The 22,724-nt window shown below is 42.7% G+C and overlaps 8 protein-coding genes across 8 annotated transcripts; 6 read left to right on the forward strand and 2 right to left on the reverse strand.

Moving 5' to 3' along the window:
- Window positions 1-315: 315 nt before the first annotated feature.
- Window positions 316-2,261, forward strand: J056_004570 (Proteasome subunit beta type-7; the record flags this gene model as incomplete). Its single annotated transcript, XM_009269765.1, has 2 exons — window positions 316-792; window positions 1,212-2,261. 2 exons carry the CDS (start codon window positions 316-318, stop codon window positions 2,259-2,261), a joined length of 1,527 nt encoding a protein of 508 aa, XP_009268040.1.
- A 175-nt stretch (window positions 2,262-2,436) lies between these two features.
- J056_004571 (uncharacterized protein) lies at window positions 2,437-3,382 on the reverse strand (the record flags this gene model as incomplete). The annotated part of the gene is made up of 2 exons (XM_009269766.1): window positions 2,437-2,932; window positions 2,988-3,382. 2 exons carry the CDS (start codon window positions 3,380-3,382, stop codon window positions 2,437-2,439), a joined length of 891 nt encoding a protein of 296 aa, XP_009268041.1.
- Window positions 3,383-3,682: 300 nt separating this feature from the next.
- On the forward strand, window positions 3,683-4,036 carry J056_004572 (uncharacterized protein; the record flags this gene model as incomplete). The annotated part of the gene is made up of 1 exon (XM_009269767.1): window positions 3,683-4,036. One exon carries the CDS (start codon window positions 3,683-3,685, stop codon window positions 4,034-4,036), a length of 354 nt encoding a protein of 117 aa, XP_009268042.1.
- A 763-nt stretch (window positions 4,037-4,799) lies between these two features.
- On the forward strand, window positions 4,800-6,965 carry J056_004573 (ADP-ribosylation factor-like protein 1; the record flags this gene model as incomplete). The annotated part of the gene is made up of 7 exons (XM_009269768.1): window positions 4,800-4,931; window positions 5,007-5,119; window positions 5,172-5,210; window positions 5,261-5,281; window positions 5,327-5,605; window positions 5,779-6,154; window positions 6,201-6,965. The coding sequence occupies 7 exons, from the start codon at window positions 4,800-4,802 to the stop codon at window positions 6,963-6,965; spliced, it is 1,725 nt and encodes a 574-aa protein (XP_009268043.1).
- A 52-nt stretch (window positions 6,966-7,017) lies between these two features.
- On the forward strand, window positions 7,018-8,957 carry J056_004574 (RING finger protein ETP1-like protein; the record flags this gene model as incomplete). The annotated part of the gene is made up of 2 exons (XM_009269769.1): window positions 7,018-8,412; window positions 8,457-8,957. The coding sequence occupies 2 exons, from the start codon at window positions 7,018-7,020 to the stop codon at window positions 8,955-8,957; spliced, it is 1,896 nt and encodes a 631-aa protein (XP_009268044.1).
- A 283-nt stretch (window positions 8,958-9,240) lies between these two features.
- On the forward strand, window positions 9,241-9,790 carry J056_004575 (DNA-directed RNA polymerase II subunit rpb4; the record flags this gene model as incomplete). The annotated part of the gene is made up of 4 exons (XM_009269770.1): window positions 9,241-9,395; window positions 9,444-9,521; window positions 9,570-9,668; window positions 9,718-9,790. 4 exons carry the CDS (start codon window positions 9,241-9,243, stop codon window positions 9,788-9,790), a joined length of 405 nt encoding a protein of 134 aa, XP_009268045.1.
- A 224-nt stretch (window positions 9,791-10,014) lies between these two features.
- Window positions 10,015-16,940, forward strand: J056_004576 (Acetyl-CoA carboxylase; the record flags this gene model as incomplete). The annotated part of the gene is made up of 7 exons (XM_009269771.1): window positions 10,015-10,138; window positions 10,191-10,437; window positions 10,487-12,224; window positions 12,271-13,366; window positions 13,412-16,062; window positions 16,111-16,267; window positions 16,315-16,940. 7 exons carry the CDS (start codon window positions 10,015-10,017, stop codon window positions 16,938-16,940), a joined length of 6,639 nt encoding a protein of 2,212 aa, XP_009268046.1.
- An 896-nt stretch (window positions 16,941-17,836) lies between these two features.
- On the reverse strand, window positions 17,837-22,692 carry J056_004577 (WD repeat-containing protein mip1; the record flags this gene model as incomplete). Its single annotated transcript, XM_009269772.1, has 6 exons — window positions 17,837-18,107; window positions 18,154-18,273; window positions 18,323-18,540; window positions 18,589-19,149; window positions 19,197-22,563; window positions 22,610-22,692. 6 exons carry the CDS (start codon window positions 22,690-22,692, stop codon window positions 17,837-17,839), a joined length of 4,620 nt encoding a protein of 1,539 aa, XP_009268047.1.
- Between the last annotated feature and the right edge of the window lie 32 nt (window positions 22,693-22,724).

A 22,724-nucleotide genomic window follows, 5' to 3' on the forward strand; every position in this document is an offset into this window, starting at 1 on the left:
ATCTATTGACCTCTCTATAGAAATAACTCATTGGCTTCAAATAATCAAGCTAATCTACCAAAAGCAACTTCAACTGGTACAACTATCGTTGGTTGCATTTACAAGGATGGTTTAGTTTTAGGCGCTGATACAAGAGCAACTGAAGGTGAAATCATCGCTGATAAAAACTGTGAAAAGATCCACTACTTGACAGATAATATTCGCTGTTGTGGCGCAGGCACTGCTGCAGATACAGAAGCTGTTACAGCATTGATATCTTCAAACCTGGAATTACACTCTTTATCCACAGGAAGAAGTCCAAGAGTTGTAACCGCAATGACAATGTTGAAACAAATGTTATTCCAATACCAAGGTCATATAGGTGCAGCTTTAGTTTTAGGTGGAATAGATTCTACAGGTCCTAATCTATTCACCGTTGCACCACATGGATCAACAGATAAATTACCTTATGTTACGATGGGTTCAGGCTCATTAGCAGCAATGGCAGTATTCGAATCAACATGGAAACCAAACTTAACACAAGACGAAGCAAAGAATTTAGTAATCAAAGCAATCTCAGCAGGTATCTTTAACGATTTAGGTTCAGGTTCAAATTGTGATGTTTGCGTAATTGAGAAGGATCAACCAACTCAATTATATAGAAATATTGCACCAGAGTTGAATGCAAGATCACAAAAGGAGAACAATTACAAGTTCAGAAGGGGTACAACGGCTGTTAAGAAGGAATTTATCAGAAATCTTATTGATGAAGAGGAAGTTGTTGAGATTGGTCAAGGTGGTGATAGTATGGATGTTAGTAGCTAATAGCAACTAATTTTTAGCTAATTTTGAGTTGATGTACTGAAATGAAAGAATGAATTAAAATTGTTTTATCTAATCTATTACACCAACTGTCATCATCATGGTATCGAGTAAGCAAGAATTGGAAGGAATGTTAATGCTTGAAAAACCTTTGATTAGAGTTAGTTTTGTTAAATGCTATATTGGCCACTCTAATACACGCAAATTCAGTCACCTTTAGAGAAATTACGTAAATCTTTCAGAAACATTCAAAAGCACTTGGATAAAGATTTGAATTTGATTTCTAATAGTCTGAAGAATGATTTATCAGTAAATGATATTGATAAATTGATTTCGAAAGCTCATTCACTCAAATTAAAGGTATCGAGTTACGGCTATTATACCGATTGCAGCACACTCACAAAACACAGCTGATTCAATTAGAATCTATACAATCAAACGATTACAATCAGCTTAAATTCAGATGCTTGCATATTAAATCTACTCTGTTAGATGGTTATCATCACAATGATAATAACCTAATTGAGGAATTCAAGGATATTAGAATTCAAAGGTGGATTGTTGATTGGTGTCTAAGAAATAACAACAAATCCGTTGCAAATCTTCTGATTGACAAATCTAACATTCATTTCCTCATCGATAACGACTTAACTGATCAAATTACTAAAATTGAGTCAGATTTGTTGAATTTCTCTTGCGATTCAGCTTTAGCCTGGTGTAATGAGAACAAGCTGAACCTCCGCAAACTTAGTATTCAATTCGAATTCGATTTAAGGTTACAACAGTACATTGAAATCGTCAGACAAGGCAACATTCAATCAGCAATCTCTTACTTAAGGCATCATCTTATATCTCACTTTTCTACTCACTCCAAGCAAATTCAACAAGCTGTCGCTCTGTTAGCATTTCCTGAATCTTCCATTGTTGGCGTTTATCGTAATTTATATAACAAATCTAGATGGTCAGACTTGAGTCTACAATTTAAAGCTGTCGCTTTACATTTATACGGTTTAAGTACTCAACCTATGCTACATGTCGCTCTCAGCGTTGGTCTACCCTCACTTAAATTACAATGTTGCTCAATTGCTCAAGATTCCTCTCAAGTTGATAATCATGTCAACGAATTTGAACACCTTTACAATGATTCAACTTTCCTTTCGACGAAGAGTGAGAGACTCCTCGACAACCACTCCACCAACTGTCCTACTTGTGACCCTGAGTTACTAGGTGCATTGGCTCAACAAGTTCCACACTCACATCACACTAACTCTTCAATCGTTTGTAAGATTTCTGGAAAAGTCGTCAAAGACGGTGAAATGCTCGCTTTCCCTAATGGCAGAGTTTACTCTAAATCTGCTTTACATGATATGGCTCAAAACGATGCTCAAAATATGGTCAAATGTCCGCGAGATGGTACAATAGTCCACTACAGCAAACTACGCAAGGTCTTTGTTTCATGATTTGCTATTTCTTTCACTTTGTCTTAAATTCAATGTTGTAAAATTATGTGTATATTTTTCATTACAATGTCCAATAAATTAAGTGAAAGATTCAAGTTGAGAGAGAAATAAGTAACAGCTAAATCCAAAACTATACAATGCTATAAACACTATTCTATCCACGATCAACGCTATTCTAACGCTTACGAGGTCGTAACCCAATCCTACTACCCTCGTCAATTGTGCACTCGGCGGCTAAACTTTTATAAGGTGAATTTGATGACTTTCTACGATGCTGAGCTTTAGGTGTTTTGTTATTGTCATTGTTATCCTGCGCACAATCAATCATGGTTTCATCTGATGATATACTACTGATTGCTGCATGTCTAGCTGAACGACGTATAGGTTGCTCAGATTTTATTGAACTAGCTATAGATATGCTGCCTAGCGCTTGCCTTAGACCAGATTTATCTGGTGAGAAGTAGGCTTCTGCGGTGATATTTGCTAGTAACTTCCTCGGTGTTCTCTCATCATCAATGTCATTAAGATAGATAAGTCTTTGATGGGGACTTGTCATACCGCTGTTACTCGGAGTGGATTTAGACTTCACTAGACCCTGATTGGATTGTATGCGAGAATAGAGGGGTCGAGCGTCCTCTCTCATAATCATATTGATACGACGGCGTGTAGATCTGAATGGAGAGAGTTATGATTAGTTTGATGTTAGATATTAAAACAAAAACCAACCTCAAAGTGTGCCTCCAGCGATCATTCTCAGGTCCAAACTTTGATTTGCGTGCCGTCTTGGCCAAATGATGAACCAATTGATTTGGCGGCGCACAATCAGCGTATGGGGTATGAGTCGATTCATTAGCGTATTCATCACAGATTCTGTGTAAATTGTCGTCCTCATTTGTGCTCCAATCGAGCTCGGAGCTCTCAACGCTAGCCTCTGATACTGACGATCTAAGGGATGATATTGAAGATGCTCGCCTTCTTAAAGGATATCCACGGAGCCTTGTAGCCGTAGGCGGTGGCGTGCGTGGTGTGCGTGGCGAGACACTAGCGTTTGATGAGACTGTGAAACCAGGTGAACGCTCAGGAAGGTTGATTTTTGAAGGGTGTGATTGTGTAACTGCCATTGATATTCCCTTGCTTATTTCCTTTATTTCCTCCGCTATCTTTTTCGGGTGATATTAGAGAGAGAGAGCGGAAGTGGAAAGCGCGGACGCGTCAAGTGAAAAATTTGGAGTGGGCTGATTTGAATGTAGGAAACAATTGAATAATTGAAAATAAAAATTGTGAAATATCATCGATTTGAAATTCTGGTTACTGATTCATCGATAGGCCCCAACTCGCTCCATGATGAGATCACTGAGGCACGAATAGAAGATGCGCATTGGTCTTTCTTGACGGTGACGAAAGTGTAAACTAATTGCAATATGTCATTCAGCACAATCAGCAGCAACAACAGCAGCAGCGACTCTGGTCTACTCTCTCCACCTCCTTCTCACCGCTCAGACGGCGAGGACAGCAACAACAGCAATGGCAGCGTCGGCAAGTACAACATGACCCTTCAGTCTTACAGCGCTAGCTTGTGCGGCTATCACTTGGCGGCTGTGCGTAAAGCAACAAATGCAGTTGCAGATGCACAATCCAAATCACTCTCTCCGTCTTTATCTAACTTGAGCCCTTCTAAACCTCCTAGATCCGCAAAGAAGGACAAAGCTCCGATTATTGCTGCTTCTCTCGTCATGCATAAAGCTCAACAAGATCGTTACAATGAAAAATTTTAGACCAATAATCTTGAATCACAGATAATAATCATTATTCACAATCATCGTATCATACCAATATTCCTACAGTTATTTCATTATTGAAACATCTTGCAATCGCATAGCTATTTACTCTGTTTGACAGTTCACTCGCATAACACAATTTCAGTAACAAGAACGCAGATGACTTTTTAATCTATCCATCTTTTCCACACCAAACACCCTTAATCAACGCTACTTCTCATCATGAATGTAATATCTTTCATATGAACACTTCAGCTTCCTTCTTCCAATTTGAAAGCATGTCTGCTTGGTTTTGCTTTTCACTCACAGTTTTCTATACTATCCTCGAGTATCCTTGTGTCTTAAAGCTTTTCGACGATTTTTTCGAAATTCACCCTTCTAATGGTGAGTGCTTCAAAATTACAAGCGACACAAAATTTTCAAACTAGTGATCAGCATTTCCCAAATCAAGAGCTTTTGCGTCATTTCTAATCTCATTAAGATTGTGTGATAAGGGAGGCAATTGAGGGAGTGTATTAGTAATTTAGTGGCCTTTGATCATGTTAAATGAGGAGTCAAGTTGATGTTCCTGACAAATTGCTCTCTAAAAACCTGTTAAAGTTGACACCAAGAAAAAGATCCACGGAAATGGCGATTTGAGGGGGATATATATGTACATATATCGGGCTGTATGATTTTAAAGGATTCTTATTTAATTTTTATCCGCAATTCCTACACAACCTGATCTTCTACCACGCTTCGATTCATACACTCAACGCTGATGGGTGCAACTCTATCAGGACTGGCCAATATATTCAAGCCACTGTTCTTCTGGAACGGAGGGAAAGAGTGTCGTATTCTAATGCTGGGATTAGATGCTGCAGGGAAAACGACGATCATCTACAGATTGCAAGTGCGTGGAATGTGACAGCACTAAGCTCGATCGCGATTTATGTAGTTGGTAGCGGGAGTCTAACCTATCAATTAGCTTGGAGAAGTAATTCAAACAATACCCACTATTGGGTTCAATGTGGAGAGCATCGATTACAATGGCCTCAAACTCAATGTTTGGGATTTGGGTGGACAGACCAGTATTAGGCCGTGGGTATTATTGACTCAGGCTTACAATCACAACTCACAAATGCTTGTGTAGATATTGGCGGTGTTATTACGCCAACACACAGGCGATTATGTCAGTCTAATTGCCATTGAGAACAAGGGCTTACACGTAAACATCAACAGATACGTTGTTGATTCCACAGAGTCAGTTTGCTAGTAATCTGAATGGCATCCGCTCACACCCACCAGTACCGAACGATTACCAACATCACGCTCAGAACTGATTACAATGCTTTCAGAGGACGAGCTCAAGGATGCAAAGTTGCTAGTACTCGCCAATAAGCAGGACAGCCCGGACGCGTTACCTGCGTCAGAGGTATCTCTTCAACTTGGTTTGGATAGCATGAAAGACCGTACGTGGAGTGTACGTGGATGTTCTGCTATAAGTCAGGATGGAGAGCTCAATGAGGCATTGAATTGGTGTGTTTGTATGAGGATATATGAGTATCTCACTGATTGCAAACGCAGGTTGGTAAATGCACTTAAAAACGACGAATAGCAACAACACAACATTGTATTTATATCAAAACTTTCAAACGACGTCGTCTTGTTTTGTTGATGACTGCGAATCTTGATATTGTGACATCACTTTCCCGGAATGGTGAGGAATTCGATATTTGAAGGCTTCACACCTTACTTAGAACGATTAAGGCTGAAATGAAAACTTGGAAATTAGGGGCTGGATTGGCTGGCCTGAGTGGCGCGTCAGCCTATACGATTCTAGCAGGTAGCTATAATGCGAGCTTGACGACGTATACCTTTGATAGCGATAAGAGTACTATTGGATACGGCAAGAAACATTCTTTGCCTCAAGGATTTGCGCCTTCATGGATACAAGAATCACCAGTTAATGACTCACTCGTTGCCGTGTGCTCAGAAACATTTCCTGGGAGCGTGGCATCAACGTTAATTGAAGACGCTGAAAATCATAGCGTTGTGAATACTCTTCCTTCTGGTGGTGACGGACCTGCTAGTGGTGGTTTTACTGCTGATGGGAAGTGCTTTGTTGCAGCGAATGTGAGTGGTCTTTTGCCAAGTTTAATTGAATTCTCAATTCAAATAGTATGCTAGTGGCAGTATACAAGCCTACAGCGTTGCAGACGATGGTAAGATATCTAACCTCGGAAAGCCTCAGCAGTTAAGCGGATCTGGACCAAATAAAGAGAGACAGACATCACCACATCCACACCACGTCGTTGCATCACCTTTAGATGACAAGACAGTGTACATACCTGATCTCGGCAGTGACAGAATTCTGCAATTCGCCATTAAGAATGATAATCTTGATAAGGTGGCTGAATATGAGACTCCTGCTGGTTCAGGACCACGACACGGAGTTTTCCATCCAGAGTTACCAATATTATATGTCATTACAGAGTTGTCTAATGAGGTTTTAGTGTTTAAAGTTGATGACAGCGGTGGGTTGGAACAAATATCCAAGATTGGGATTGTTCCAGAAAGCAAAAAGAACAAGACATCAATGCAGGCATCTGAGATTGGTATAAGCAGTGATGGAAAGTATATATACGCAGCTAACAGGGACGTGAAGCCTGCAGATGCCAAGGATGAAGATCACCTTGCTATAATCACGGTTGGTGAGAAGGGTGAAGAGTTGAGCGTGAAAGGACACGCCAAAGTTGGAGGGATACAACCAAGGGCATTTAAGCTATTTGGAGCTAAGGAGGAGTATTTGATAGTTGGGAATACTTACGAGAATGATCCTAATGTTGGAATATTCCAGCGTGATACACTCACAGGAGAAGTGAAACAAGCAGCGAAACAAGGAGGGCAGTCACCAACGTCGTTCATTTGGCTGGCTGACTTGTAAATAAAGTAAAAATTAATATAATTCCTACCTCCTTTCTTAACATCCATGTTGTATGGCTTTCAGGATTGTGATCACAGCCAATAACACACACGATAAGAAAGATATTTTCCAAGATTTATCTATAAGCAGCAATAAACGCAGTAAACAAGGTACACAAGGCTCACAGTGTAAAGATAGCAGATTCGGCGATATAACAATTAGTTACATTGATCCACTGTTATCAGATCCGTTCGAAGAACTAAAGAACTGTGTTAATAGCGCTATATTAAGAGAAATTCCTTCACCAGGCACTTACATGGAATTCAACAACTGCGACCAAGGTACAGTTACAACACCTTCACCACCAATCGCAAAATATTATCCAGCAGCATTCGAAGGAAATGTTGAAGTAAGCGGTATTATTCACCTTTATAAAGATTCGTTATCACTTGAAGAGAGCGATAATGACGCTATGAATGAGCTCAATTTCATTCAAACGTCTTCAAGTGCCGCTCTTTCCTCAGCTGAGAGGAACTCTGTCGTTGGAATCTTAGCTGTACCTTCCTCAATGTCCCCTTCAGACTTGCTCGAATTCATCAGACCCGCCCTCGACGCTATTTCACACATACGTATTCTCAGGGATGCTGCTCCGAATCGCTTCATTACTGTTATTAAGTTTAAGGATTTTAGAGACGCTATCGAGTTCAAAGATATGTATGATGGTACTCCTTTCTCCAGCCTTAACGAGGAAATATGCCGTGTCGTTAGAATATCTTCAGTTGAAATACAGCCAGATTCCAGCAACATGAAGCCTTCTTCATTCGAACTGAGTGCATCTGATGGCTGGATTAGTGGTGCAAATCAGTCTATCGAGCTACCAACCTGTCCTGTTTGTCTCGATAGAATGGATGGCTCAGCGACAGGTCTGATGACTATACCCTGCAACCACAGCTTTCACTGTACCTGCCTTTCAGCATGGCCTAACTCTAGATGTCCAGTATGTAGGTATTCTCTGCCAAAGTTTCAGCCAGAGTCATCTTCTCAACCAACGCAATCGCAATCTAGTCAAACACAATGTACAAGCTGTGGAACTTACGATGATCTTTGGATATGCCTTATTTGTGGTCATGTTGGTTGTGGTAGATATGGCCCTGGTCACGCATATCGTCATTATGAGGAGACTACGCATCTCTTTTCACTCGATCTAGCTACACAGCGTGTTTGGGATTATGCAGGTGATGGTTACGTTCATCGCCTTATTCAAAAATCGGATGGAAAGGTCGTTGAGCTTCCTTCTGCTACGTCTTCGTACTCTCAACTCGCTTCTAAGAGCAAGCAAAGAGATAATAATCCTGAACAAGACGAAGAAGGGATAGAGAAGAAGGGTAGTGGAGCTGAAGATGAGATGGTCGCTTTGGAATTCTCTGCTTTATTGGCATCTCAGCTGGAAACTCAAAGGTATTATTTTGTGAGTGTGGAGTTGCTATAAAGTTTCAGCTAACAGAATTTAAGGAAAACAAGCAGGCATATCTCAATGCACGTGTGGAAAGCCTTGAGATGGCCATAGAATCACAAAGGAACATGGTTGATCCCGAAGAAGGACTTATCAAAGAAAACAATAGACTGGAGAAGAAGGTCAGCAAGTCTGCTGAAATATTACATTTCGTACGTAAGCAAGCAGATGAAGAAAAATCATTTTCAAGGGGCTTACTTGCGCGGATTGACAAGCTAATCCAACAGAATGAAAGTCAGAACGAGATAATAGCTGGATTATCAGCTGAAAACACAGAATTGAAGGAGAATGTTAGGGATCTAATGTTTTTCGTGGAGGCAAGGGAGAAAGTACCGACACTAGCAGAGGGAGAAATGGCTGGTGGAAGCGTAGGCGTTGCACCGCCACCACCCTCGTACAGCAAGCAAAAAAAAAAGAAGAAGAAGAAGGAAAAGAAACCACCGCAAGGAGCATCAGCATCAGAATCAACGACAAAGCCAGCATTAACGCCACCAAATTAACTTATTACAACTGTATCTATCACTTTATAAATATTAAAAGCCATTCGGCTCAAGCAACACACTCTAATGTGATACATTTTTGTAGATTCTTCAAAATCTGGATAATGTCTCACCTATGACATCACTCAGAGAAGACTTTTACTTTCAAACTTTGGCTAATTTACGGGTACTCAAAAGCTCGCAGCTCAATATTATCGGTTAAACTTCGTAGACTTGTTTTGGGTAGTTAAAGATTCTAGTTGAAGAAACTGGAGTAGCCTTTAAGAACCACCAACACGACGCAATGACGAGCTCAGGAAGATACCTTCGCAGGGGAGCATTGGATGATGAAGACGCATCGAAATTAAAACTCGGTGCCGAGTTTAATGATATGGGTTGCTTGACAATTTCGGAAGTGAAGCATTTGCTCGATGGCCGTACTGGCCAACAAGATACGCCGTGGGTTTATAACAAGTGGGTTAAGTATATAGCTTATAGTGGCAAAAGGGTTTTCAAGAAGACGTCAGAGTACGTTAATACGTTCACGGTGTTCGGTAGTAAGGAATCAGCCATTTCCGTACGAGAGTGGGTATCATAAACAGCGGCAAGTGACTCCATTGATTTGAAAGTCAGAGCATTAAAGAAAGATGAGAAAATGACACAATTTGAACAAGCTCAGATTGGTAATTTAGTCCCCGGGGATGTTGATGAAGCTAAATCATTAATACCAAGGTGAGTAGGAGGTTTTAATAGCCGCGAAAAAGCTAAATGGGCTAAATAGTCTCTACGAGAACGATGAGATGACTTTGCAGACAATATTAGATGAATTGGATGCACTACGCAAGATGCAGTGAGATGGGATAAATTGTGAAAGATTTAGTGATATTTGAATAATGTATTTGATACAAAAAAGTATTATATTAATAGTTTGTAAATTATATCTAAATAAATTAAAATTTTCACCCCATCCAATTTGATATTGGGATTCTCAATCGGTTTTGTTTGCCTGCAAGCAATCACCACAAACAAATCAAAATAATTCTTGAACCTATACCATCATCTAATTTAAATTTTAAATATGAATTATTCTCATTTCATTGGCGGTAATGCCGTAGACAGCGCTAAGCCATCTCCACTCAAGGACTTTGTCAAGCTTCATCAAGGACACACGGTAATCTCTAAAGTTCTTATCGCAAACAACGGTGTGTTTGTCTCCCCAAATCTACAGCCACCAACGACTCATATCTATCTCAGGTATCGCTGCAGTTAAAGAAATCAGATCCGTGAGGAAGTGGTGCTATGAGCAATTCGGTCATGAAAGAGCTGTAGAATTCGTAGCTATGGCCACTCCAGAAGATTTAGCTGTTAACGCTGATTACATTCGTATGGCTGACGAATATGTCGAGGTTCCTGGCGGTTCAAATAACAACAACTACGCAAACGTTGACTTTATCGTTGATGTCGCTGAACGCGCTGGTGTCCATGCTGTATGGGCTGGTTGGTTAGTCCACACTCGTTAACCTCCACAAACAAACTAACAAACACTCAAGGGGTCACGCTTCTGAGAACCCAAGATTGCCTGAAATGCTTGCTCAATCTCAAATTGTCTTTATCGGTCCCCCTGGCTCTGCTATGCGTAGCTTGGGTGATAAAATCTCTTCCACCATCGTTGCTCAGTCCGCTCACGTCCCTACAATGGCTTGGTCCGGTACTGGTATCTCTGACACAACCCTCTCCCCTCAAAACTTTGTTACCGTTCCAGACGAAGCTTACAAGAACGCTACCGTCACAACCGTCGAGCAGGGTCTCGAGAAGGCTCAATCAATCGGTTTCCCTGTCATGATCAAAGCATCTGAAGGTGGTGGTGGTAAGGGTATTCGTAAGGTTGAAGATGCCGCAGATTTCCCTCTCAGTTTCACCGCCGTTCTTGGTGAGGTTCCTGGCTCTCCTGTTTTCATCATGAAATTGGCCGGTGCTGCTAGACATTTGGAGGTCCAATTGCTCGCTGATCAATATGGAAATGCTATCTCACTCTTTGGTCGTGATTGTTCTGTTCAACGTCGTCACCAAAAAATTATCGAAGAGGCTCCAGTCACCATTGCCGGTGAGGAACAGTTCGAGCAGATGGAAAAAGCTGCTGTACGGTTGGCTAAGCTCGTCGGTTATGTCTCTGCTGGTACTGTTGAATATCTCTACTCTCACTCCGAAGATAAGTTCTTCTTCTTAGAACTTAACCCACGTCTTCAAGTTGAGCATCCAACGACTGAGATGGTTTCAGGTGTCAACTTACCGGCTGCCCAATTACAAGTCGCCATGGGTATTCCACTTCACAGAATTAGAGACATTCGTACGTTATACGGCAAGACCCCAACTGGTGAATCCCCGATTGACTTTGACTTCTCTTCATCCGAAGCCCTTCAAACTCAGCGTAAACCAAAACCAAAAGGACACGTCGTTGCTGTACGTCTTACTGCAGAAGACCCTGATGCAGGTTTCAAGCCATCTGGCGGTACTGTACATGAATTGAACTTCAGATCAAGTCCAAACGTTTGGGGTTATTTTGCTATTGGAGCAAGGGGTGGTCTTCACTCATTAGCTGACTCTCAATTCGGTCATTGTTTCTCTTACGGTGCTGACAGATCTGAAGCTCGTAAGAACATGGTCGTCGCACTTAAGGAGATCTCCATTAGAGGTGATTTCAGAACGACTGTTGAATATCTCATCAAGCTTCTCGAGACACAGGCATTCGAAGAGAACACCATCACTACAGGATGGTTGGACACTCTCATATCGAACCGCCTCACTGCCGAGCGTCCAGACCAATACTTAGCTGTCATTTGTGGTGCACTCGTTAAGGCTCACGTCGCAAGTGAGGAGAGCTGGGCTGAATACAGAGCCATTCTTGAGAAGGGTCAAGTTCCACCAAAGGAGAAGCTGCAAACCATTTTCTCTGTTGATTTCATCTACGAAGGTACGAAATACAACTTCACCGTCACCAGATCTTCATTGCTTGGTTGGACCTTATACCTCAACGGCAGCGCAACCAAGGTTACTGCTCGTCCCCTTGCTGATGGTGGTTTGTTGGTTCTTTTAGATGGTAAATCACACAGTGTCTATTGGAGAGACGAGTCGATTGCATGGAGGGTTATGATTGATGGAAAAACTTGTCTCATTGAGCAAGAAAACGACCCCACACAACTCCGTTCTCCATCTCCAGGTAAACTCGTCAGATACCTTGTTGAAAGTGGTGGTCATATTCGTGCTGGCCAACCATTCGCTGAGATTGAGGTGTGTTTGAAAATAGCAAGTACGCTTATAGCTAACATAATCACAGGTCATGAAAATGTACATGCCTCTAATCGCTACGGAAGATGGTTCACCTATGTTCATTAAACAAGTTGGTGTAGCTTTGCAACCTGGTGAAGTACTTGGTATTCTTGCCCTCGACGACCCAAGCCGAGTCAAGCATGCTAAGCCTTTCGAGGGCCAATTACCAGCCTTTGGTCCACCATCTCTTCTTGGCAACAAACCACACCAACGTCAAGCATACTTGGTCGACGCTATTAACACCATTCTTGACGGTTACGACAACCTCTCAATCATGCAACCTACTTTGAAGGAATTGATTGAGGTTTTGCGTGATTCTCAGCTTCCATACGCTATGATGAGTCAATTACTTTCAACTCTTTCAGGTCGTATTCCAGCTAGGCTTGAGGATGATATTCGTGAGCTTGTAGAATTACACCACTCGCAGCAAGTCGAATTCCCTGCCGTCAAAGTTGTTGATCTTATTGAAGCTTACACTATTGCAAACATTCGTGCACAAGACCGTGCTACCTTTAGATTAAGTGTCGGACCAATCATTGAAATTGCGGAACAATTCAGAGGTGGTCTTAAGGTTCACGAATGGACAGTACTAGCTGGCTTCATCAACAAGTACGTTGAAACTGAGAATTTGTTCGGACTTGGTGAAGATCGTGCTGCTTTAGCATTGAGAGAGCAATACCGTGACAACTTAGAGCAAGCTGCTGCCGTCGTTCTTTCTCATGTTAAGGTTCAATCCAAGAATAGACTCATGCACGCAATCTTAGATCTGATTAAGGGTGGTGGTATCAACTTCACCCACTCTGACAACCCATTGAATAAGTCACTCAAGGAGCTCGCTGATCTTGATACCAAGCTCAGCACCAAAGTTGCTCTCAAGGCTAGAGAAGTTCTTATCTTGACGCAGATTCCTTCATACGAAGAGCGTGTCGGTCAAATGGGCGATATCTTAAAGTCTTCAGTCACAACAAATCTTTATGGTGAGAAAGGACAAGAATTTTCAATGCCAAACGTCGAAATACTCAAGGAACTCACCGATTCTCGCTACACTGTCTTTGATGTCTTGACTACTTTCTTTGCTCACCAAAACCCTTGGATATCTTTGGGTAGGACATACTATTCTGATAACGATATTTACTGACGTATTACAGCTGCTCTCCAAGTCTACGTTTCACGTGCCTACCGTGCATACACAGTTCTCGGTGTTGACTACCATCCAAGTGAAGAAGTCGATGCCCCTCACATCGTTACTTGGCGCTTCCGTCTGGGTCAATCACCAGACGCACCTCAAACGCCACGTGTCGACTCGTTCAAGGACGTCACAAGAGTTGGTTCAATGTCAGATCTCACATACGCTGTTAAGCGCAACTCACTCGAGCCACTTCGCATGGGTGCCATTGCTTCATTTAACAACTTGTCTGCTCTTCAAGTTGGCATCAACAAAGTTCTCGCTATGTACTCTCACTTTGATGCTCCAAAGCACTACGAACGTTATGGCGAAGGTGCACAACCACCAAACGTTCTCAACTTGGCTGTAAACGCCTTTAACAAGGAGGACGATTTAAGCAACGAAGCATGGTTGGAGAGCTTCATTGAATTGACCAACCAAGTTGGCGATAAGATCAGAGAATGCGGTATTAGAAGAGTCACCTATTTGATCAACCACAAGGGTGAATACCCCTGGTTCTATACCATGCGTGATGTAAACGGTAGATGGATCGAACAAGAGGAAATCAGAAACATTGAGCCAGCTCTCGCCTACCAACTCGAGCTTGGTAGACTCTCCAACTTTAAGATCACACCTTCGTTTGTTGAGAACCGTCAAATTCACATTTATCATGCTCAAGGTCGTGAGAACGCATCTGACAACAGATTTTTCATCAGAGCTTTGGTTAGACCTGGTAGACTACGTGGCTCGATCCGTACAACTGATTACTTGATCTCTGAATCAGACAGACTTGTTGGGGATATCCTCGACGCTCTTGAAGTTGCAGGCGCAGATCATCCAACTGCTGACTGTAACCACGTCTCTCTTAACTTCCTCTACAACCTCCGCGTTTCATTTGATGAAGTTCAAGAAGCACTTGCTGGCTTTATCGACCGCCACGGCAAGCGTCTCTGGAGATTGAGAGTTACCGGAGCTGAGATTCGTATCGTTCTTGAAGATGAAGAGGGTAACGTTCAACCAATTAGAGCTGTTATCGAGAACGTCAGTGGATTCGTCGTCAAATACGAGGCCTACCAGGAAGTCGAGACTGACTCAGGCTCAAGTATCCTTAAATCGATTGGACCACAAGGTGCTCATCACTTACAACCAGTTAACGCACCCTACCCAACCAAAGAGTGGCTTCAACCAAAGCGTTACAAAGCCCACGTTATAGGGACAACCTATGTGTACGACTTCCCAGATCTCTTCCGTCAAGCTCTTCGCAACGTCTGGGCTACCGCTCTTCGTAACGCTCCAGGTTTGAATGTACCAGAAGACCCACTTGTTGCGTCGGAATTGGTTCTCGATGAGCACAACCAATTACAAGAAGTTAACCGCAAGGCTGGTTCCAACACAATCGGTATGGTTGGATGGATCTTCACCATGAAGACACCAGAGTACCCACAAGGTAGACGTACAGTGATCGTTGCTAATGATATCACCTATCAAATTGGTTCTTTCGGTCCACTCGAGGACGAGTACTTCTTTAAGGTCACTGAACTCGCTCGTGCCTATGGCCTTCCAAGAATATATCTATCTGCTAACTCTGGTGCTCGTATTGGTTTGGCTGAGGAAATCATGAACATGTACTCTGTTGCCTGGAACGACGCTAGCAAGCCATTAAAGGGCTTCAAGTATCTCTATCTCACACCTGAGAACTACGAGTCACTTAAGGAAGCTGCTTCATCCGTCAACGTTGAAGAGATCACCGATGATGGCGAGCGTAGATACAAGATCACTGATATCATTGGATTGCGTGATGGTCTGGGTGTGGAGTGTCTCAAGGGATCTGGATTGATTGCCGGTGAAACCACTCGCGCCTACGATGACATCTTTACCATCACTTTAGTCACTGCTAGATCTGTCGGTATAGGTGCTTACCTCGTCAGGTTGGGTCAACGTGCTGTTCAAGTTGAAGGTCAACCAATTATCCTCACTGGTGCTCCTGCTCTCAACAAGGTTCTTGGTCGTGAAGTCTATACCTCCAACTTGCAACTTGGTGGTACACAAATCATGCACAAGAACGGTATCTCTCACATTGTTTCTCCAAATGATCTAGAAGGTGCTATTTCTATTCTTCAATGGTTGTCATACGTTCCTGAACGCAAAGGAAAGCCAGTGCCAATCTCACCACAAGGCGATAGTTGGGATAGAATAGTCGAGTACGTTCCACCAAAGGGACCATACGACCCACGTTGGTTCTTGGCAGGTAAATCCGAAGACGAAGAAGTAGGTGAACCAAAGTTCATGAAAGGTTTCTTCGACAAGGATTCATTCCAAGAAACGCTCGGTGGATGGGCTCAGACCGTTGTCACTGGTAGAGCCAAGTTGGGTGGTATTCCAATGGGTACTATTGCAGTCGAGACTCGCACAATGGAGAGAATCGTACCTGCCGACCCTGCCAACCCAGTCTCATTCGAACAGCGTATCATGGAAGCTGGTCAAGTTTGGTACCCTAACTCCGCATACAAGACCGCGCAAGCTATTCAAGACTTCAACCGTGAAGAACTGCCACTCATGATCTTTGCAAACTGGCGTGGTTTCTCTGGTGGTCAACAGGATATGCTTGACGCCATTCTTAAGGAGGGTTCCAAGGTGAGTTAGATAATCTTCAAACATCTTATTATTGACATGGGATTGTAGATTGTTGATGGTCTCTCATCTTACAAGCAACCTATCTTCGTATACGTTCTTCCAAATGGTGAACTCAGGGGTGGTGCTTGGGTTGTCCTTGATCCATCCATAAACAAGCCAATGATGGAGATGTACGCAGACCCTTGGGCCCGTGCTGGTGTTCTTGGTAAGTCTTGATGAGGTTACTGTGAAACACATCTAACGACATTACAGAACCAGAAGGTATTGTCGAGATCAAGTACCGTCGTGACAAGGTTCTCTCCACCATGAACAGACTCGATTCAGAATATGCACGTCTGAAGAAAGAAACCGAGGACGTATCAAAGTCAGCTGAAGATCGTACGCTTTCCTCTGAGGCATTATTGATGCGTGAAAAGGACCTTTACCCTACCTACCAACAAATTGCAATCTTATATTCAGACTTACACGACAGAGTTGGTAGATTATCAGCAAAGGGTTGCGCATCTCCTTGTGAATGGTTGGAATCTAGGAGATACTTCTACAAGCGTCTGAGAAGAAGATTGGATGAAGAAGCAATCATCAACAGATTGGGCAAAGCTAACCCATTGATGGACAGGTCAGCTAGACTTTCAATCCTATACAACATCTACTCTCAGAAGAATGTCGACCTTGATGACGACTCGAACATTGCATTATTCATTGAACGTGAAAGACAAGCTATTGATGAGATTGTCCAACTGGTCCACTCACGTTACATCGAAGCACAAATTTCTCAATTCTCTGCAGTCAACAGGCAAGGTACTTTGGAGGGTATTGCTAAACTCATGGACACACTTTCAGCGGAAGAGCGTGCTTCTCTTTCTAAATTATTAACTTAAATTAATTCGTAATAAGTTGGAGTTGTTCTTGTTTGATGTTTCATTCTTGGTTTATTTTCTATCTTTTGTTTTATTTAGCATATGAATATTCTTTTTAATTTTCATTGTTATTACTCTGTACATTCTTGTCATATGATGATAGCCTCAAGTTGTCTCATGTGCAGTCTTAAAATCACCATATGAGATGAGATAGGTGTTAGTCAAGAAATTCAACTCGATCGATATTCAGTGGAGGGTTGAGACGGGGATGATTTTGGAATGCTGTGAATGCCGCCACGAGAGCGGTGGTACCGCTATATTCTTCAATTTTTCAGTACATAGTATCCTTCATTCGTCTTTTCAATTACCTGGTCATTTGTAGGGTGCCTTGAGCAGAAATGATCCAAACGAATAAGACACACAGCTTAAAGCTTCCTGTCATCTTGTATACTTCACTTGACGTCATTAAATATGTAGATACGAGTCCCAGATTGAGTGTTTGTGGGTGTAAATGGGATAAATGACTTCAGTAATATATCCAAGCCCTCAGAAATGTGCTTAATACGTGTATTGAATATCCTTTACTTATTTGTTACTCAGCAATTTTGCGACTAAGTGAACGTAACAACGATAAAGAAAGACCAAATGAATCAATGAAATTAGAGCACAAAAATCCATATAAAGCCCGGGAAGATGTAAGAGATGATTGGGATATCGATTTGCGCGGTAACTGCATGTAATTCCTTTCATCTACGCTATACTTATGACAGAAACAGGCGTGCTGTCGCATCTCGCGCCCTTGAGTCGAGAAGAATGATTAAAAGTATTAATGTATCATTTAGACAAGGAAAATTAATGTTACAGTATTTTGTGTACGAGCAATAGGTGAAACTACGAAGACTAAAAGTCTAAAATATCTAGATAAAATTATCCTCATGCGTACTCATTGCTTCATTACAAGCAACGATGCTTATTTGGCCATCAGCGCTGCCCATACCAACTAACATTTCATTTGGATGGAAATTGAGACTCGAGACTGATGGATTGAACGGCAGAGCTTTTGCTGGTGGTGCCAATGGTCTTGATGATATAGTTCTGCCTCTTGGGAGTATACCCTCTGAGTCTACTTTCCATAGCTTGACTGTTTGTGTTCTTATACCACTGCTGTTGAACTCTGGCATCGACGATCTTGGACGCCTGTTAGATTACGCGAGATAACAAACTCAAGACTCACGTTGCCAGGACACTTGCATGCTCGTGCATATCGATGCATGACATACCCTCTCTATGTGCATCCACCCTAGAAATAGAAGCCTGCGCTCGGATATCCCAGAGCCGAATATCACCATCGATACTGTTTAAATTAAGTATATGCGTATCATTTCACTGCAACAGTCTCTTACCTTCCACTAGCAAGTTCTCTGTTTCCACCTCTTTGCAGATGGATGTTTTGAACCCAGCTCAAGTGCTCTCTGTAGTGAGCGACACACGAGTTGCGCGAGTCCTCTCTACGATCATAAACTCTAACTGTACCATCACCGAATCCAGCAATAACAATGTTGCCCATATCTTGATCTGATGTGATAGCAGTGAGACAGCTCTGAGCAGTTGTGGGAATATCCTATAGGTATGTAGTCAGCAAGCAATCAAGCAAGTGCAAATCACTTACAGAGTGAAACAGCTCCCTTTGCGAGTCCCAACATCTGATTACTCGTGAGTCACCACCAACGAGGAGATGTCCGGTCGCTTGTTGCCAATCAGCGACCAATCCAGAGGGATGCCTAGATGGAACCATCTCACTGTTGGCCTTAAACGACGTCGCCAACTCTGCACCTCCTGGTGTGCTGTAATTTCTGAATACACGCACCATACCTTCAGCACTGGCGGTGAGCAGCAAAGCTTGATCGTCCTCATTTATCAGCTTCACAGTGGTAATGTTGCTGCCCCATGGATTCCCGTTACTAAATCTGTTCAACCTTACGCCCTCTTTCCAGTCCCAGATAGAGATGGCGTCATGAGGATCAGCAGTAATTAACTGCGGCTCAAACTGATGGAAATTTAATTTCACTGGGAAATAGTGCTCTTGAATGTTAATGATGTTTTCCCTCCATTCACTTCGAGTCGCTACTTCAGCCTGCGTTTGTGTATCTATCACTACTTTTTCGTTTCGTTGCCGACGCCACATCTGTTCATTGTACTTCTCGCTACCGGGCTCTTCAGCTTCGGGGTTCTTGAGAGTGTAAGTCAGCAAAAAATCGTCTAAATCATCTGACTTACGCGCATCTGAGGCTCCGTGAAATACTCACAGCACCAGTCAAACAGTCTACTCTTCAATGGCAATATTATACCCATCTGAGCTTGAAGCTCTTTTCTAAACGGCGTAACCGGTATATCGGCATGACTAGATGCTTGTGTTGACGGATGAAACTTTCCACCGTTCGTTTTCTCCTTACGCCTTCTCAATCTATATTCGTCCTCGTCAAGTAACATTGTGACAGCGTCAAAGACATTCATAGTCTCTTCATTGTATGCCTCATAGCCACCATTATGATGATCGTGATCATTTCCGTTAACACCATGCTCCAATATATTAGGTGATGGTGTCCTTGGTGGTGTATGGGCCATTTGACCAGCTCGACTTGCCTCTGCATTTACATCACTTGACTCGCTTTCGGGTTTGATTTTTGTAATTTGTTGAGGAACATAAGGTGAGTGGTAAAGTGCATGGTTAAAATGAGGTGACGGGTGATCTTCTTCAGGTTCTTCGTTGCCTCTGTTGAGACTTGTGAGATTGGTTAATGAAGGAAGAGATGTCAATTTGTTGAGGGCAGCTGTAAATGAGCCAGATGATTTTAGCGGTGGGGCGTTCTTCATACTCTTTACATTCGGATTCTTAGCGAACTGCGTAAGATTGGGGGCTGTTGCTGTACGTGCTGGAGAGGTTGGTTGGCTCTTAACCTTACTTGTAGCTGCACTTTGCGTCGCTTCCGCTTCAGTACCAAAATCTTGTTTAACTGGAGGTATATGAGACAGAGCCGAATCTTCAGAGTCGGCCAATGGTGACTCAATGAGTAAAGCATGAATAAAGTCGACAACTGTGCAGGCATGCGAGCCAACCTCTGGATATGGATCTACTGTCATGTCCAATAAGGCCATATAAAGAGCCGTGAAATCATCTAACAGCTTATCACCAAGCTTTTCCCCTTGATGTTCGTAAATAGCTTCCTTAACAACAGTAAGTGATGGCTTGTATGGGTTTCCAATTAATCGAGCTTCGTCACGCTTTTCACAAACGTAATAAGCGTAGGCAGCAACACTGAACCAGCCTTGCCACTCGCGAACGAAAGCGGACCAGAATATAACTAACTCTTTCCTAACCATAGGTGATGCATCTTCTTTAGCAGCTAACACAGCAGTTGCCAAGTGAACTTCGAAAGTGAAATGCTCTAGGCTTGAAATACCAGGAAGAGGGCCTGTACCACCACCTCCGAGTCTGGGTACTTCACCAGGCTGGAGCTTGTTTACGTCTTTCCATACGCTGCCTGAAGCACCCATGAAAGTACCCAATGCGAACATGACTGCAGATCTAACCTCTGGTGAAATGTCATTCAACATCAAGCATAATCTGTCGGTCGCGCTTTCCCTCAAAGCTAATGCTCTACCTTCGTCATTTCCATCCCAGAGTTGACCAAGCATGAGAGCGCACCATTGTCTCAACAAATAGTCCTCATCATTTAAATGCGAAAGAACCATTTCAAATACTCCAGAATTAAAGCAAGCCATTTGACCTGGTTTAAAATCTCTGCAAAACAACGACAAAATGAATGCACACATGGCCCTGTGCTCAGATACGTTTGATATTTGTAAACCACCATCGTCCTGGAAAGGTGATAGTACTCTAGCAAAGTAAGCAAAGCCATTGTCCTTCAACAGATCATTTTGGCAGCTTCTGTCAACTGCACATATACGAGTCCAGATATAGATAAGCAGGGGTTTGAGTTCAGGAACGGGCGAAAGGAGCAGCTTCTGAACGTATGGAAAAATGCCAATTGAAAGGGTTAAATTGACCGCCCATGGACCTAAATCAAGGAAATGGGACAGTAACACAAGTGCTCGCAATCTATGAGCCTGTGAAAGTAAGACTTGCAATACTATCGGCAACTGGTCTGGAGGTTTACGAGGCGGGTTGTAATCTTTGCGCTTGACAGGATCCCAGGTGGCAGGCATTGAACGAGGGGCGGTGGCTGGTCCCGAACTGCTCGATAAACCCCTACTGAGCCACACCTCAAAGGCTGTTAACTGATCTTGAAAGAAGGACGACTGCTTGTAATGTACCAGGTTTGCCTTCTTCAGTTCTATCGCAGCTTGATCATTGTATTGTGCTTCTCTAGTTAATTTTTCTTGATTCAATAATGCTGGCAATTGTGAAAGACAGCCATCGACAGCTAAGTCCCAGCTTTGCCACAATGGGTGATCGTATGTTGGTGGTAAGACTGGGTGAGACATTGGTGTACAGTGATAATTTCGCATAACACGCTCAGCCAAAAGGAAATTTCGAAAAAGTGCAGCGACCATCAAGTCCTGTCTAAAAAGTCTTTTGAAAGTCTCTCTTGGAAAAGTAGTCCAAGCTATTGTGTCAGTGACAGCAGTGAAAATCCAATTGAGCTCGCCTAAAGGTGATTTACGTAATTTCAATTCACCAGGTATCTTCAAACAAAGATCGAGGTCGGGTTTTGTTGATAAAGGATCTTGTAGTAAGAAGAAGCGAACAGCCATCTCTATTGGGGATGAAAGACATGAAGTGAACAAATCGGCAGGTAATTCGGGAGTCATAGGAAGCATTTCGTCCGAAGAGCAAGCAGCCATATGAATTGAGTCACCTAGTGGGGCAAAGAAGACAGGGGGAGTATCAGGTCTACCATCAACAGAAGCAGGGAAAGGGGAGGTAGGCATAGTGTGAGCCATATTATTAGCAGCAGCCATTTGTTTGGTTGATTCATGTGCAGCTCGAATATCATCGTCCCTCCTTTCGCCGAATTTGACAAAAGAATTGAGAATATTTCCGGCACATGAGCAATCCCAGATATAGATACCAGGACTGCCAATGAAGGACTGTATATCGAAAACCGATAAAGGGATATACTGAGTGTAGTTTCTGTTAAAGACCCAAATTTCACCGCTAGCTGTGGGCTTTGGGACGCCATGACCGTTATAGTAAAAAGCGACACGTTCTTCTTTAGCATTTCGACGAAGACTTGCGCAGAGCTTTCTCATTTCTTCGACAGAGGGGTCCAGGTACTGTTTAACACGTGTACGCTGTGATAGGCTTTCGAAACGTTGCTGTAAGTTACGACCAATAGTTTCAATGGCTTTAGTGGGTGGCATATGACTTGGATCAACCCAGGTTTCAAGGACAGCGCAGGGCTCAGTCTTAACGACATCCGGAGGATCAACGCCGAGATTTAAGCAGAGAACTATTGCGCAACTGATAGTTTTAAGGCGCTCTTTGAGCCTCCAATCGGGATCGGGTGGATCGTCAGGGTATGGATTTCCACCAGTGAAATGCCTATTAGAAACAAAGTAAGGGAGGAGTGGGTATGATTCGTTGTAGTCGTGGGGTGTGAAGGGATCCCCAAAGCCGTGTCTAGTATGGGTTAGCTAGTTTAATGAAATAACCCAGATAAACTAACCTAGGGCCATTCAAATTAAAATCATGATTAGAAATTTCATCTAAATTATTCGAACTTATTGTTTCATCACTCGCCATCGCCATTTCAGCGTTGGACGTTGCAGCTCAAGAACTAT

Source organism: Wallemia ichthyophaga, assembly GCF_000400465.1.
Source record: "Wallemia ichthyophaga EXF-994 unplaced genomic scaffold scaffold8, whole genome shotgun sequence".
Taxonomy (NCBI): Eukaryota; Fungi; Basidiomycota; class Wallemiomycetes; order Wallemiales; family Wallemiaceae; genus Wallemia; species Wallemia ichthyophaga.